The following is an 18,093-nucleotide window of genomic DNA, read 5'->3' on the forward strand; positions in this document are numbered from 1 at the left end:
CTCTGCTGCGTTACAGGTCCGACGACCACCTTGGTCAAGTGCTCCGCAGCTGCTGGGGACTGAGGGCCATGGGTTAATTTTAGGAATCATTTGGGAGGTAGTGGCCAAATACTGCACCAGGGAGGCCAATTCCTGTTCTGGTGAGGGAGTGTCTTTGTTGAAGCTTTGTAGGCCTTCCTAATTTAGTTGTACTGGGATTAGTATAGCCCCACTTGCTCTCAGCATCTTTTGCCAGTGTCAGGCGTCACTCCAAGCCTGCAGATGTAGTGGACTGGAGGAGGTGAATTTCAAGCTTACCTTCGTCACAAAAAAAAAAAAAAAAGAGAGGCCTTATGGAAGGATTCTAACTTTTGACTAAGGCAACCGAGCATTCGACATAGCTTAGTCAAGTAATCCCGTAAGAGGTGAGGCTATCTTATCGCCAAAAAGTACAGCCGAGAGGGCCCTACATGCCTAAAAAACTTCTTTGATTTATCCGCAATAGATGTGTTTTCCTGATCGCGATGGGTAACTCAATATAGAACGATTTCTAAGCCGTTCTGGCCTTGTAGTTCCGGAATTCTCGCGTGTGCAGGCGGCCGTGAACTCGGCTAGGCAAACTATACAGGCGTTCCAAAAGCCTTTCACAGTTGTGAATTCATGCTCGTGATCTACAGGAGTACAAACAGAAACCCGCGAGAACGAATGTGGAAGAAATGAATGGACGCAAACTACGACCTTTCATATTTATTATTATTTTCTTTAATTGATGAAAATCTGTATGTGAACTATGCAACTGTTGTTGTTACATTATTTTTTCTTATTGTTTGCGTTATACTGCAAACCTTCTCATCACTTTTTCTCTTCCTTTAGCGCTACAATTTTTTGGGGGCGTGGGGGCTCTCACTAGAAAGTTAGCGCAAGGCATGTCGGTAGAGTCAGTTTAAGTGAGTTTAGTAAATCTCAAATGCCTGAAAGCATGCTTGAATTTTCCGCGGTATACAGGTTTTGATGATGGTGGCACGGCATTGTATTTCTCAGTGTTTCTAACATCGTGGTTTCGGAGTCTCCCATACGCAAGTGGCCATGAACACAGCTAGATGCACAATGTATTTTCAGCGAATTTGAACAGCACTTAAAAGTAGTGTGGAAAAAAAAATAAAGTAAGAATTTAGCTCACTAGCCACGTATGGAGGGAGGTACACCAAACAGTTCACGGTCTCGGTTGCCTGTCTCATGTATCGGAAAAATCTTTCCAAACGAGACGGAACTGGTACTGATGCACCGCGAAAGGCTGAGACGTGAGATGTGAGGAGGGTGCATTCACAGAGACTTTCGCTCGAAGGCAAATCCTCAGTGGCGAGACGGGCCACCAAACAATAGTTCTGAGCCGCGCCTAAAATAGGCGACCTTGGAAGTGGCCTTGCTCTATCACTGTAATGCGCCTATACGACACCTCCTTTAAGCTACAGCGTAAGCGTCTGCGATCAGTTAGACATTGTTTGTACACTTTGCACAAGAAACCTACTGACGTCCATTTTGCTGCCATACTCTTGCAATACATGCAATTTAGCAGTTGTGGATACATGCTCGTGATCTACAGAAGTACAAACGGAAACCCGCGAAAACATATATATATATATATATATATATATATACACTGAACTATATACACTGAAACTCTCACTCCCGAACGACTCGGAAGACTCCGCCACCGGGTTCTCTGCTACACAGAGCTCATACCGCTACTCACATTTAAAATGATAATAATGTGCACGATGCACTTGCTTCGATTACAAAAAGAGGGGCATCTGAGTAAGGCACCTATTGGCAGGGCATTTCGGAAATTTCTGCAACCCATTTCGTAAATCTTACATGCCTAAAAAACTTCTTTGAGTTATCCGCGATAGATGTGTTTTCCTGATCCCTATGGGTAACGCGATATAGAACTATTTTTAAGTGGTTCTGGCCTTGTAGTTCCAGAATTCTCGTGTGCGCAGGCGGCCATGCACTCGGCTAGGCAAACTATACAGGCGTTCCGAAGGCCTGTCACAGTTGCGAATTCATGCTCGTGATCGTGATCTACAGGAGTACAAACGGAAGCCCGCGAAAATGAATATAAGTGTAAATGTAGAAGAAATAAATGAACACAAACTACAACCTTTTATTTATTTATTTTCTTTTACTTGAAAATCTGTATGTGAACTTTGCAACTGTTGTACTTGCAACAAAGAGCCCGTTCAACCTTATTTTTTTTTTCTCTAGTGTGAATGTCCAGTGAAAAAGGGTTCCTTAGGGATGTATCAATCAAGTTAACCCTTTCAGCATCACTGACATATCGCTTTATTTCTGTCCTGCCATGTCCCTTTTGTCATTCCTTTTGTCAGATAGGAATGTGAGTACCACAACCACAAAAGAAGTTGCCATTATTCGTGTAATTTCTTTCATTTCTGCAAAGCCAAAAATAAACAGTTGTGTTCGTTTCATAATATCCTAGAGAGAAACACTATGCTGAGGGTTGGTCACCTCTGAAAAAAACCAATGCTGAAAGGGTTGGTTTATGCTATGAACCCAGCTGCAGTCAGGTTTTTGCACCATAGAGGCCAGTAACAGTGCTGGAAGGAATCTGTGCAGCTAAGAAAGCCTATGTGTTCTTGATATTTTTGGCGTTGGGGAGTCATGCTTTGCTTGGTTGGTTGGTGGTCTGTGCAAAGCAAACGAGTGTGCTCTGCCATGAATGTTGGCAATCAGTTGGACACCCAGGTGAGCAGTGTGGTCTATTGGAGAAAGTTGGTGTGGGCTGCGCAGCTGCGAGGTAAACTGTGCAGCGAGAAATGGTTAACACCTGCAGTGACCGCATGATGACTTCAGCCCATGAGTTCAAGAGGATTCATGTTGCAGAGCTTCCTCCAAAAGCCATAGTTCATGGGAACTTTCTTGCCGTACCATGGTTGCATCCACTTGCATGTTTCTTTGTTTTCAATCTTTTTTCTTTCTTCTTTTCTTACTTTTTCTTTTTCTGTGGCTTGAAGGGGCGTGAAAACGAAACATCAATTCAGTGAAAACTTTTTCGTTGATTTTCAGTAGGAGATTGTTTACTAGAAATGAAAATGAAGGCCAAACTTACATTCTTCAAATTTATGTTGAAAGATCAGCATTGGAACGTCTGTGTGGCATCATGGATATTTTTACTATTTGGGTTGTTGTGGCTCAGTAGAAGTTCTCCAAGATCACCAAGTTCAGTCTTTGGCTTCTGCACTTGAGCACATCACAAAATTGATGATGTCGCAGTGAGCTGGCGTGGGAACTTATAAACGGGGTCGCCACTTACTCATTCTTTCCTTTAATAAAGTGAATAGCTTTCTTTGGCTCTTGTGCCTGTTAATGGTTGGTCGGTAACCACATTTTCTCCACCGACACAAAGGGCATGTGTTCTCGCGCATCTGAATTGCAAGGTGTGTTATGTACCAGTTAACGTTAGCCAAGCTGCTCAATGGGGGGGGGGTCGTCGTTAGAAGTCTGACGACCAAGCACCGTTGGTCTTAAGATCATACCAGCACATTTTTGCAAGCTGTAAATTTGCATGAAAGCCAACACACCCTTCTCCAACGGGCTGTCACCGCCAGCAGAAATGACGTGATCATAACGTCATCCTTGTTAGCGTTATATTAATATTAGAAAACGTTCACAAAATTGACCTACTACCGAATTAAAATTATTAGTTGCTGCTTTTACAAAAAAATTTTGAGTCATGGAATTTACCCTGCAAAAGTCTAGGAAAACCTTGAGAAGTTTGGGTATGTTGAAAAGGGAATTCACTAGACAGCCTGATTTACATAGCAGTGACATGACAGATGGCTCAGAAATATGGTGGAAAGCATTGGCTGCATGCCAAAGTACATTTTCGGCTACCTTGCATCGAATCAGTGGAAACGAGGGTAAAATTTTCCATTGGCAGAGTAGTTTCATGCCACATTGTGTTTTTTCGAGAGCAGCTGACGCTCCGCGGCAGAGGGACATAGTGGGATCACACTCCTGCTCAGCTGATACCTACTATAGCCTCCACTTCGCTGCCAAAATATAATTTAGTTGATTGGATAGCTGTAGCCCCTTAGTAATAGTAGCATGCTGTGCAGACTACAAAGCAATGAAAATTGATTTTTCTCCTTGGTCTTGTTATTTCCTGTCCCTTAGGCAGAAATTGTGTCCTGGCAAAGAGCAGTTGCATTGCAGCAGAACTGATAGTTGGGCAAGTTGGTACGAATTCATAGTAAAATATTTACTATGAACAGTTGCATTCTATGAATGCACTGCCTACTAGTGGAAAGCAGGCTAGGAGACACACACTCTCAGCAGTGCCATTCACTGCATACTTGCTAGAAGCATACTAGATTCGGCAGGGTTGCATGTAAGTATTATAATGGAACACATAGAGGAGGACTCTTAACCAAGGAACATATGCAAGGGAGGTGACAGGGCCACCTGGGACACGAGCTCTGCTGGCTGCCTGTTGAGGGATATTGATACAGTTGAAGGGACTGCTTTGCTTTTTTTTGTGTGTGTCCTTTTTAATCTCGCCATACGTCCTCCGCTGCTGCTGCTCCAGATCCGGTATGCGAGCAAGGCCATTGTGGAAATGGCTTTTTTTTTTTTTTTTGAGAGAGCAGATGTCTGAAATAGTTTCTGCATCACTTGATTTCCCACTTGAAGATGGGGTTAAGATTTGTCACTTGATGGATTTTTCCACTCTTTTTATTGCTGTACCAGGAGGGCCAGACACCATCAGTGGACCACTTCTCTGGCGTGGGAATCAGGGTGAGTTTTGACCTCATTATCTCCCTCTCTCTCTTTTTTCTTTTTGATTGGGTTGCAGTAAATATGGTATGTGTGTAGTTAACTAGGCGGGTAGCATGTTCAGAGTTGCACCAAAGTGCTGCATTTGGGACTTGCTGCGCCAAGATGCTCCAAAACACTGAGCGTGACCAGCAAGCCGAGTTCGTGTTCAAGCCAGTTTTAAAGAGGAGTAAAAAAATGGTCTGTGTTTTGTCAACTTCATCCTAAGATATCTGTAGCTGCCGCACTCTCAGAGTATCGTGCCATTTTAGCCTGCATTCCGCTGCATTCACATGTGATAATGTGTGCCTGTGTTAGCGTGCCTGCAAACCTGAGCTCATGTTTTGTCAGGGAGTTGCATATCTTCATATTTATCTTGCGATATGCCAGCACTATCACACCTGCCAGACAAAACACGCTTTGCTGGCTTGGTAATCTAGTGTTGAAAGAAGCCTGTTAATACTCATTCAATTTGAGTGTGTCTGTGTGTGTGTGGGGGGGGGGGGGGTGCGTGTGTAAGTGTTTCATTTATAGTGGTGTGAGTACATGTGGTAAAAGGTAAATATGAAACCTTCAAATGGGCCGCGCGTCACTTGCGAGGAGCATCATAGCAGTGTACAAGTCACATTTAAGTCTAAGGACATTTTGTTTAAGTTATTTGAAGTGTCCATAGTGCAACGATGTTACCGCCTCTGTCGAATACTAATACTGTAGAACCTCGTTTAAGGCCGACCCACATGGAGCGAACTTTTCTGACGAACTTGCGGTGGCATGCCTTCGTCGTGCTGCACATACATGCAACGAAAGGCAGGTGGCGGCGCCAGGCCACTGCCACCATGATTTCAACCAGAAGTCGGATGAAGTCTAGCCCTGATTGGTCCGTGCTACCTAGGTGCGTTCGCTGCTTCCACTGGCGACAGTATTGAGCCCGGCTTGATCGACAGCGAACAGCAACGTTTTGGCTGCCGGCTGCCGCATTTTTTGCCGGAAAGTAACTCCGTGTGGGTGGGCCTTTATACAATCCTGTTTTGTACTATTTCCCAGCACACTGCAGGTTGATTTGGTATAGTTACATTGCACTCTGAAAGAGCCAAAGGCCCTTTGGCAACTGTGCTTTTAAATACATGTCACACCAGCGTTGGTCTTGTAGTGATCAATTTCTTACTGCCAAATTAATCAAAATAGAGTTTGCAAACAATGCTTCTGAACTTATTTAGTGTCTCTTTAGCATCGTAAACAACAAAGCTACAATTGCTAGCATTGGCAGTGCCAGAGAAATTAATGCCAGCTTCGCTGTGTGTGAGGTAGCCCAAACTGGAACTAGACTGGGTAGAGCCAAGTTCGAGGACCAAGTTTATGTGCCATTAATTGGCTGTGTTGTCACATATATACTGTGCTACATGCAGTACTACCTCATAAATCATTGGATCTGCACTACCCAAGCATACATTGCTTATAGAGTTAAAGCTCGATATAATGAACTTCAACATAACGAAATTCTTGATAATACGAAGTATTTAACTTTTCATAACATCTTGTCCATAGAACACCATGTATTTAGAACCTCAATATAACGAAGTTTCACTGCCGCCGCAAAGGAATGCCAAGAAAATAAATGGAAACCTTCGAAGATGGTCAGATGATTGAATTACAAGCAGCTGCTTGCAAACGCACCTCTCAAATCGCGTGTTCCACCACAAGAGCGACTGGCCACATCGTGTGCGATAAGATCCTATCGCACCCCAAGCACTGTGTGCTTTAGGTGCGAGTGAAAGTGTGCGAGGGTAAGAGAAAGATGGCTTCACGAGTGCCGCCTTCCCGCGTCAGCAAAGGGAAAGAGGGGGAGGGGAGTGAGCAACGTGATCAAGCGCACGCGAGGGGGCAGAGTTGGGAAAAGTTGCCGGGCTTCTTGATTTCTTGCTTTCTTGTGCAGCGACTGTGGCTGCGCATGGCTGTAAGCGCTGTTGAGCGCATACGCTGCCGGGCGCCCTGCTTGAGTGGTAATATGCCGCGTGTGTGCAAAGAGTGGGCAGGCCGAGATGGCGTGGCACAATGTAAGCTGTCTTGTGGCGGTGCGTTTACTATTGAAGGTTGCGTAATCTCGAGTTTCGGTAACCCGTTGGAGCGAGAGGCAGACGAAGCATTCGCTCCCCGCTGCCGGTGCCTTTCCTGATAGCATTGTCCTAGTGCGAGCAACGCTACCAGCAGTGGGCGCGGAATGCACACAAAAACGTGTGCTTAATTCGCTTAATTCGTACTATCAATAAGATATCGTCGATGTACACGGCATGAAACCGTATCATTCGTCGCTGACTCCCAAATTTATCAAAATGAATTGTTTTCTTATTGAAATTTGTGTTTTGTTTTTTTCGATTGCTCGATAATTCGAAAAATTTTGCGGCCCCTTCCCATGCAAGAAAAATCGATCGGTGACTTTACTTGTGTGCATAAAAGGTCACATTTTAATAGAATGAAATTTCAATATAAATGAAGCAAATTGCTAATTTTTCCGACTTCGTTATATCGAGGTCTAACTGTAGAATCACATAATAAATGTTGTGTATGTTATCAGATGTCGATTCTGCACATTGATAACAGCTTGTTTAGTCACTGCTCATCACTTCAAGCCTCTATTGTGTTTTGGACGAATTGCACAGCAGTCAGCTAGGTCTTTTTCAGGTGTCATTTGTGGGCAAGTCAAGCGAGATGAAGGAAATGCAGCAGCTGTCAGGTGGTCAGAAGTCGCTGGTTGCATTGGCACTCATCTTTGCAATCCAGAAGTGTGACCCTGCACCCTTCTACCTGTTTGATGAGATTGACCAGGCACTTGACTCACAACATCGCAAAGCAGTTGCAGGCAAGTTGACCCCTTACAAAGTTCCTGTTCTCTGTCTACATTTGGTGTGCACAGAAAACACGAATGAATTGAACATCTTAGCATGCCTAAATAGTGCAATTTTCTAATTGTATATACTACTGCAGTAAAACCACATTAATTGATATTGCACAGGACCAAAAAAAAATTGCAAATTAACAAAATGTCGTATCATTGAGGTTATCAAGAAAATAATAAGCAAATGCTTACTACATCAACAAACATTTATTTGCTAAATGAATCAGCGACTCCCGTTTCTATTTTGCATGAAAGCAGTAGGAGGCTGCAATCCTCATAATCTTGTGGCTGATAAGCACTCGCTGCGGCGGAGGCCTCTGGACTTCCTTCGCAGCGCGGCCACGGCTCGCGTGTTCATCCGAGACGTGCTTTTCACTACCGCGCGTGCATCCCGGATATTTTTCCGCCCTTGAGCTAACAGATCTGCAATCTATCACGATGTAGCTGGAGTTCTTCATTCTTGACAGCTTCCTCCGTGTTTGTACCATTGCACGAGTAAAAACAAAACTACTATTTGCTGCAACGGCTGCAGACGAAACCGCTGTTGCTATCAGAGTGATCATGCACGGCAACCATGCATTACTAAAGGCGTACAGCTGATGCGTGAACTTAGTCATAACAAAATTACTGTTTGCTGCTGCATCCGCTGCGGACGAAACCATGGTTTTTATCAACGCGATCATGGATGGTGACCGCGTAGTTCTGAAGGCATGCGGCAAACATGTCATGCATGGTGGTAAACACTAGAATATTACAAAGCCAGTAAGCTATCGCAGGAGACGAAAGATCTGATCAAGAAACGCCAATGTATGAAAGCCTCTAACCCTACAGCTAGAATAGAACTGGCAGAACTTTCGAAGTTAATCTACAAGCGTAAGACAGCTGACATAAGGAAGTATAATATGAATAGAATTGAACAAGCTCTCAGGAACGGAGGAAGCCTAAAAGTAGAGAAGAAGAAACTAGGAATTGGCAAGAATCAGATGTATGCGTTAAGAGACAAAGCTGGCAATATCATTACTAATATGGATGAGATAGTTCAAGTGGCTGAGGAGTTCTATAGAGACTTATACAGCACGAGTGGAACCCACGATGATAATGGAAGAGAGAATAGTCTAGAGGAATTCGAAATCCCACAAGTAACGCCGGAAGAAGTAAGGACAGCCTTGGGAGCTATGCAAAGGGGGAAGGCAGCTGGGGAGGATCAGGTAACAGCAGATTTGTTGAAGGACGGTGGGCAGATTGTTCTAGAAAAACTGGCCACCCTGTATACACAATGCCTCATGACCTCGAGCGTTCCGGAGTCTTGGAAGAACGCTAACATAATCCTAATCCATAAGAAAGGGGATGCCAAAGACTTGAAAAATTATAGACCGATCAGCTTACTGTCCGTTGCCTACAAAGTATTTACTAAGGTAATTGCAAATAGAATCAGAAACACCTCCGACTTCCGTCAACCAAAGGACCAGGCAGGATTCCGTAAAGGCTATTCAACAATAGATCATATTCACACTATCAATCAGGTGATAGAAAAATGTGCGGGATATAACCAACCATTATATATAGCTTTCATTGATTATGAGAAAGCATTTGATTCAGTCGAAACCTCAGCAGTCATGGAGGCATTGTGGAATCAGGGTGTAGACGAGCCGTACGTAAAAATACTGAAAGATATCTATAGCGGCTCCACAGCCACTGTAGTCCTCCATAAAGAAAGCAACAAAATCCCTATAAAGAAAGGCGTCAGGCAGGGAGATACGATCTCTCCAATGCTATTCACAGCATGTTTACAGGAGGTATTCAGAGACCTGGATTGGGAAGAATTGGGGATAAGAGTAAATGGAGAATACCTTAGTAACTTGCGCTTCGCTGATGATATTGCCTTGCTTAGTAACTCAGGGGACCAACTGCAATGCATGCTCACTGACCTGGAGAGGCAGAGCAGAAGGGTGGGACTAAAAATTAATCTGCAGAAAACTAAAGTAATGTTTAACAGTCTCGGAAGGGAACAGCAGTTTACGATAGGTAGCGAGGCACTGGAAGTGGTAAGGGAATACATCTACTTAGGACAGGTAGTGACTGCTGATCCGGATCATGAGAGTGAAATAATCAGAAGAATAAGAATGGGCTGGGGTGCGTTTGGCAGGCATTCTGAGATCATGAACAGCAGGTTGCCATTATCCCTCAAGAGAAAAGTTTATAACAGCTGTGTCTTACCAGTACTCACGTACGGGGCAGAAACCTGGAGGCTTACGAAAAGGGTTCTACTTAAATTGAGGACGACGCAACGAGCTATGGAAAGAAGAATGATAGGTGTAACATTAAGGGATAAGAAAAGAGCAGATTGGGTGAGGGAACAAACGCGCGTTAATGACATCTTAGTTGAAATCAAGAAAAAGAAATGGGCATGGGCAGGACATGTAATGAGGAGGGAAGATAACCGATGGTCATTAAGGGTTACGGACTGGATTCCGAGGGAAGGGAAGCGTAGCAGGGGGTGACAGAAAGTTAGGTGGGCAGATGAGATTAGGAAGTTGGGAGGGTCAACATGGCCACAATTAGTACATGACCGGGGCAGTTGGAGAAGTATGGGAGAGGCCTTTGCCCTGCAGTGGGCATAACCAGGCTGATGATGATGATGATGATGATGATGATGATGATGATTACAAAGCCATAAATAAGCACGAAGTGCTCTGGTGCTCCTTCCATTCACGTAGGAGTTCCGCTGATGATTGTGGCGATGTTAATTCCGCGGCATTGTTTCGGTTGGACACTACATCGATAAAGCTACGCTGGTGTACAGTGTTGTACTACATCAGAGGCTTGCACTGCTCTCTCGGCATGCTTGCAAAGTGATCACCGTGAACATAAGACAAGGCATGGTGGTATATGCAACAGTTTATTGCAGCAGGCACTTGGCTGTTTGTGTTTAAACCCTAAATGCCGACACAATACCAGGGCACACTGCAACAAATGTAGAGCGGCCACATTTGCACTCTGCCTTGACCATGTTGATTAAAGGAGTAAGTAATGTTCAAGTAAGAAAAAGGTAATTGTATCCAGTTGCAGGAAATCTCTTATTAATTAAAACAAGAATTTAAATGCATCGGTTTCTATTAGAATTTCAAGGGGATAGAGTTACAATTGCGGTGTTATATTATACGGGGATAGCCGATATCCTAATTGACATTAAGAGAAAGAAATGGAGCTGGGCAGGTCATGTAATGCGTAGGTCAGATAACCGGCGGACTGTTAGGGTTACAGAATGGGTGCCAAGAGGAGGCAAGCACAGTCAAGGATGGCAGAAGACTAGGTGGGGTGATAAAATTAAGAAATTCACAGGCGCTAATTGGAATCGATTGACGCAAGACAGGGGTAATTGGAGATCGCAGAGTGAGGCCTTCGTCCTGCACTGGACATAAAATAGGCTGATGATGATGATCGATCAGTTTTTTTTTTGTCCCTCCCTGTTTCAGACATGATTCATGAGCTTTGCAGTGGGGCACAGTTCATCACGACAACCTTTCGTCCCGAGTTGCTGGAGAAGGCAGACAAATTTTATGGCGTCAAGTTCCGTAACAAGGTGACCATTGCTTCTATTGTGGACCAAAGAACAACATGCACATTTTCAGTCCATCCATCCTTCCTTAATGTTTATTTTTGCTTTTATTTTAAATTTGTTTATAGCATATTTAAAAGAGCTCCTCTGCAACTGCACGTTTGTTAGCAGTGTTCACTATTTTTCATATGCTCTGTGCTGACTGGTGTACTGGCTGATTGATCCTATGTGGAACATAGGATTACAGAACAAGCCTTGAAACCTAGCTTCATCCTTGGATAGTGCTTGCTGTTGATCAAGATATATTTGCATGTCTGCAGATCCCTTCTTAGGCAGAAATACTGGGCTCTTTGGCAGTTGCACTAAATAATAATGAGGCGTTTAATTCAGGCTTAATGCAATACAGCAAGTGTTTTCACCACCAAAGAGAGCAGTGGAGGCCCTTTTCATCTCTGTCAATTTCCACTTGCTTACAAATGTGTAAAATATGTGTAACTTTGCTTAAATTAGTCATATCATAAGAGGCCAACAAACACTGACACCAAGGACAACATAGGAGAAATTACTTGTGCTTAATAAAGGAAATAAAAAAAGGATAAATTGATGGAAATTAAAGTGGATGAAAAAACAACTTGCCGTAGGTGGGAACCGAACCCACAACCTTCGCATTGGGGGTTCGGTTCCCACCTGCGGCAAGTTGTTTTTTCATCCACGTTAATTTCCATTAATTTATCCCTTCTTTATTTCATTTATTAAGCACAAGTAATTTCCCCTATGTTGTCCTTGGTGTCAGTGTTTGTCGGCTTCTTATGATATGACTAATAAAAATCAGGCCCCTAGGTTAACCCCCTTTCTTCTCGTATGTTTAAATTAGTAACATTTCTAAATGGATTTTTGAAGGCCCAAGGGATTTAATTATACCCCTGCAAAGTTCTATTCCCCTGCTTATAGTGACAGCTTGTTGCATTATTTCCACCGCTTGGTGAAGCATTAAAGCTGACCCCTCAATATTTTGGTAGTTTGTTGTGTTTTCACTAAAACCTATAGATTTGCAATGCTTCCCATACAGTTGCTTACCAATTATTCAGACTGCTTCGTGGCACCACCACTGACCCCATAGACTGTATAAGGACGACTGAAATTTCGGGCACCTTACAGCGTGACATTGATAATTTGGACTCCACCTGCGCAAGTCGAGCAGAAGTAGCAATATTTTGGCCTTGGTACAATGCCGGCATTGCTGTAGCATGGTTGTCAACCAGGTTGCTGGCACCTCCTTGAAACCAAAACTAGCATAGCCTAGTCAATCAAGCACTGACCGCACCCAAACAGCAAATCAAGCCAAGCCTGGCAAGCTTCGTTGTAAAGCTGCATTGTCGTTTAGGTTCCCCCATTGTTCGTACCACACATCCAGCATTTGTTCATTCACAAATTACAGTGAAACGACAGTGTGTGCCTGGCAGGAACACTGCATAACTGTGCACTAACCAATAGTATGTAACCACCAAATAGAAATTTGAGTATCTTGACGCGTGCCGCACTGCTACCAACAAAGAAATAAATGCGATGCCACAGTGTAACTGTTACCTAAAATATGCACTACGAAGTTTATTAGAGCGCAGCTCTTGCCCAATCTTGCATTGAGCGTCGACGTGCCTCGGCATTGTACCTCGTAACTGAGCGAACCAGCACAGTTAAAGATGAAAGCGAACATGGAGCGCAGCGGGGGGTGAAAAAAAGTAACCTTTGCTCTCGCCCCCGTGAGAGCATAAACAACTGAAAAGGAAAGCAGACGAGGAGGCTACAGTGAAAACATGAGGCAGAGAGCGGAAGAGGAGCAGAGGGGAGATGGCCTGCGCATGCGCTAAGTTGCCGGCGGCCATGACATCTGCAGCCACGTGGGCATTTTATCTGTGCTTCCGGGAAGGGGGGGGGGGGCAGGATGGTGTGAGGTGGGGACGGCTACGCTCGTCCGCGGCATCAGCTTCTGAACTCAGTCTGCGGTACCAGCATGTGTCACTGGGATCACTGCTCCTGCAAGGGGCGATGGCGAGTGGCTACGAGTAAGGCTCGATGTGACGGTCCCTTGGGTGTTGTCACCACTGACATTTGTGTGCAGCACGACTTCCCCGCGACGAAGGGCTGCTCTCGTCGTTGGTGGTACCAAAGCGTGCGAAGAAAAGTGTAGTGCCACGCAAGACAGGCTGTGTCGTGATGTTGTGGCGCCAGAGTAGCACGCATTGTCTGTATGGAAAAAGAGCACTGCATGAGCGGAGGTATTTCTGTAGCGGCTGCTCTGAATCGCGCCCACTCGTCACCCGTGCGCTGCCTCTCTCAATCTCCAGCTAGGCGATAATGCGAGACTTCGCTCTGCTTGCAATATGCTGCACGAGACAGATTGTCTACACCAGCTACGACACTCACAGCGTTATCTTCCCAATATAAACAGTGTACCTATATAAACATATTACAAAATATTGACACGTGAAATGAAAACACATAGTATAGGGCTGCTCTCAAATTTTGCATTAAGGCACATTCACACCGAAAGCGGAGTGTCTGAGCGGCCAAGCGGATTTTCGAGGCGGCGAGTTCACACGCCTGTTCAGACGGGATGGCTTGCCTGGCGGCCCGCGCCGCCTAGGAGGCGGAGCATCTAGCGTTTTTGTGGCACATGTGTCGCCATCTCTTTGCACCGGTCGTCCTTCCTCAACGCGCGCGAGCGTCGTCACCGCGTCGCCGTCATCTGGCCAACCGCTCTCGCTTGCTAACCACTTGTGAAGAATGATCAGCTCGGACGAAGAAGACGAAATAGTTGGCATTCTACTCGCCGCTTCTTTAGCAGCTTTTCAAGACGAGCAGCAGATAGCTCGAAGGAAGGCATCCCGCCAACGCTGCTGGTCGGTTCGCCCTGCTTTGCAAGAAGGACAGAGAATGGGTCATGCGAGTGCTTTGATTCTTGTATTCAGTGTCCTTGTATATGTTGTGTCTCTTGTCATATAGCATCGGGCAACATTTGATTGTGTCGATCAAAAGTGCAGCGCAAAATCCAGCTGTCTCGGTGGATGCCATTTTGAGCCGGCTTGTCTCCTCGAGCCCTGATTGGCTGCGGGAAAGCGGGAAGCTCCGGCGGGGCGGAAAAAATCGGTCCGAGAACGATCGGGCTGCCCGCCTCGTTTTCCGCCTGCTTTGCCCGCTCGGCTAGGAGGTTTTCACCGCTTTTCACCTGCCCGCTTTGCCCGCCCCGCCTTCGGTGTGAATGCGCCCTTAGGGAGTATCGTAATCGTTGGTAATTTTTTTTTTTCTCTCGTTTTTTCCACAGCAGTGAAAAATTGCACCTCTCTCACATGAGCATGTAACTTGTTTGACTTTTCCCGATGCATTTGTATGCGTTTCTACAACAATCTCCTACTGGGCAAAACTGGCACTGCTTCTTTGAAATGGGATACCTATTGTCTCGTACTATTTTTTTCGCATGGCTTCACCTACTAAGTGCACAGCGGCATTGTACTGGTATGCTTCCTGTATCGTACGCACGTCTTTGCTGGCACATGCAGCACCTAATTTGTCAGCTTTCTCTATGCCTGCGCTGCTTCCAGCCATGTGCACATGCAGCCCTTACTGTATTTATTCGAATCTAGGCATTTTTTTTTTTTTTTTCAAATAATCATATTCCAAACTCTAAGGTCGGCTTAGATTCGAGGATATTAAAAAACGCGCCAGTTTTTCATTGAAACTGCTAAATATGGTGCATAGCTAGCGCCATCTAGAAAAGTCAGTATCGCAGCTGCGACTAGCCGTGCAAGTAGCCAACCGTACACAAGCAAGGTTGCCATTTTGACCTGTGTCGTGTCGGCCGTATCGGTGTGCGCCGTGGTGTTATTGTGATGGCACCAAGCAGGAGATGCCACTACAGTGCCGCTTTCAAGCGAAAAGTTGTGATAGCCGCAGAGGCATCGTCGAACCTTCAAGCTGGGCGGGACTTCGGCGTCGACGAGAAAAACGTCCGTCGTTGGAGGGGACAACGACTGCAGCTTTTTGCCGGCGCAACGATAGGCACTGCAACAAGGATGGCATTTAGCGGACCAAAGAAAGGCCGTCACCACAAAGTGGAGCCCTGCAGGGGCAACTGCGTGAGCAGGCGTTTGGTGTGTTGCAACACCACGTACCCGAGCACACGAGGGTTCGCCCCTCCCGCGTGTAGCCGTGCGCGGCTTAGCCGTGTCTGGGGAAAGGGGGATCCTGGGGGTTGAGCCGATGCTAGGTGTTTGGACCTCTATGGCCCCCCGGCGGAGGCAACACACCTCTTCAGCCTTGGCTTCGCATAGACGTGGTAGAACAAAGACTGTGAAATTCCAAAACGTGGTGGAACAAAGACTGTGAAATTGCAAAGAAACGCCAGAACAAAGCATGGAGCAGATTTTCACGCTACCCAACAGCAGAACATCTAATCAATTTTAAGTGGTGCAAAGCAAATGGCCGCTGTATCTGCCGAATATCTAAAGGAGAAAGCTGGACACGCTAGGTGTTATCAATAAACTCATACACTGATGTTAGCCAAGTATACAACAGGGTACGTAAACTAAAAGGACAACGTCCAAATCCTTTTCCTCTCGTCACTGGCTCTTTTGATAAAATAGAGGATCAAGCGAACACTTGGCGAGCACTTTGAGAGGGTATCAAGCTCAGAAAATTATTCTGAAAACTTCTTACCCCATAAAAGAATAGCTGAAAATATTCCTCTACGTCCAAACAAGTCATCAGAAGGATACAACAAACCACTAACATTTCATGAACTCAAGCTTGCCCTAGGCTCTTGTGGCAGCTCGGCTCCAGGTGCTGACAGAATAACATATAAAATAATAAAGAATCTGCCTTGTGAGACCCTTAACTGCATCTTAGGTCTTTACAATAAGATCTTCGCAACTGGTCATATACCATCATCCTGGAAAGAAGCAATAGTCCTACCAATACTCAAACACGGCAAAGACCCTTGCTTAGTTAACAGTTGCAGACCAATTGCACTCACTAGCTGCTTACTTAAGGTACTTGAAAAAATTATTAACCATCGCCTTGTGTTCTTTTTGGAGTATAATGGTATATTGGACCCTCGCCAATCTGGCTTCTGAAGAGCGAGGTCTACAACCGATAATCTTGTTCTCCTTGAATCATATATATACGTGATGCATTTGTGCACAGCCAATACTGTCTATCTGTATTCTTTGATTGAGAAGGCATATGATACTGCCTGGCGATACGGTATTCTGCAAGACCTGTCGTCCTACGGAATTTCTGGTAGTATGCTGAACATTTTGCAAAATTACTTATCTGAAAGAACGTTCCGCGTAAGAATTGGCAATGTACTATCGCGCACTTTTATCCAAGAAAACGGTGTACCACAGGGAGGAGTGCTAAGTTGCATACTTTTTATAATCAAAATGAACTCTCTCCGCTCTGTTATACCATCCATGGCGTCTTATTCTATGTGGACGATATCCAAATCAGCTTTAAATCTTGCAACCTGTCCATATGTGAACGCCAGATACAGTTGAGTGTTAATCGGCTTACGAAATGGGCAGACGAAAACGAGTTTAGATTCAATGCAGAAAATACTTCCTGTGGGCTGTTTTCCAGACGTAGAGGGCTATGCCCTGACCCTTGCATTACGATACATGGGCGAAGCCTGGTAAATAGAAAAGAAAAAAAATTTCTGGGTGTAATTTTTGATAGTAAGCTAACCTTCATGCAGCATATAAAACAGCTGAAGCTTAAATGTCTTAAAACCATGAACCTTTTAAAGATTATATCTCACCAGTCGTGGTGAACAGATAGGTATTGCCTGCTATCTCTTTTTAAAAGCCTTGTGTTGTTACGCATAGATTATGGATGTATAGTTTACCAGTCGGCTTCAAAGGCAACACTTAAGCTACTCGATCCTGTCTATCACTTAGGTATCTGCCTAGCACTTGGAGCCTTTCGTACGAGCCTCGTCCAAAGTCTATATGCAGAATCGGATCAGTGGCCACTGGATTATCAGCGTACATATCTGGGAGTCACCTATGCAATAAGAACCATGTCGCTAAAACAACATCCATGCAAAGGACTCATAAGTGGTCAGTCCACAAATCGGTTGTATTTAAACAGGCCTTCACACACCCCGCCGTTCCCGTTAGCAGTAAAATCTGTTGTGGAAAAACTCTGAGTAGTTTTCACAGACCTGCAGGAAAGCGATAATGCTGAACCCATCCCACCTTAGGTGCAATGTACAGTTACCTGTGACTTGTCCTTTACAGAACTTAACAAAAAGAGTTGTCCAAGTGCCCTCATTCAGCAACATTTTTTGGCTCTTGAAGACAAGTATAAATCTATGGCATTTTTCACTGATGCTTCAAAGTCTGCAACTTCGGTATCATGTGCAGCCAATTGCCCAAACTTCTCCAACTCTAAAACCTTGCATAGTCATAGCAGCATCTTTACAGCGGAAGCGTATGGTATCCTGGTCACTGTTAAGTACATAGTACAACAGAAGATACAAAAGTCCATAATATACACAGATTCCTTAAGCGTTGTCATAGCCCTGTCCTGTGGCAAAGCAAGCCGAAACGCTGTAATCAACGAGCTCCTTAAACACATTCACGCAGCGTATAAACAAAACCTTGCTCTTGTTGTATGCTGGGTGCCAGGCCACTCTGGGATCGCAGGCAATGAAATGCGGACAAAAATACTGGACAAGCGACTCGCAGGTTTCATATGAATGAAACCTGCGATACGAAAGGCGCTCCATAATCATTGGCAAACTGAGTGGGACAAGGAAGTTGAAAATAAGCTG

General features: G+C 44.8%; 1 protein-coding gene across 2 annotated transcripts in view; it reads left to right on the forward strand.

The window, feature by feature from the left end:
- The window catches only part of SMC3 (structural maintenance of chromosomes 3), a 606,933-nt gene that overhangs the window by 573,770 nt on the left and 15,070 nt on the right, over window positions 1–18,093 (forward strand). For both annotated transcript variants that reach the window (XM_072286062.1, XM_072286063.1), the window contains 3 exons: window positions 4,747–4,794; window positions 7,492–7,669; window positions 11,182–11,288. In XM_072286062.1, the coding sequence (XP_072142163.1) occupies window positions 4,747–4,794; window positions 7,492–7,669; window positions 11,182–11,288 (333 nt within the window). The remainder of the gene's footprint in view (window positions 1–4,746; window positions 4,795–7,491; window positions 7,670–11,181; window positions 11,289–18,093) is intronic.

Source organism: Dermacentor andersoni, chromosome 1, assembly GCF_023375885.2.
Source record: "Dermacentor andersoni chromosome 1, qqDerAnde1_hic_scaffold, whole genome shotgun sequence".
NCBI classification, from domain to species: Eukaryota; Metazoa; Arthropoda; class Arachnida; order Ixodida; family Ixodidae; genus Dermacentor; species Dermacentor andersoni.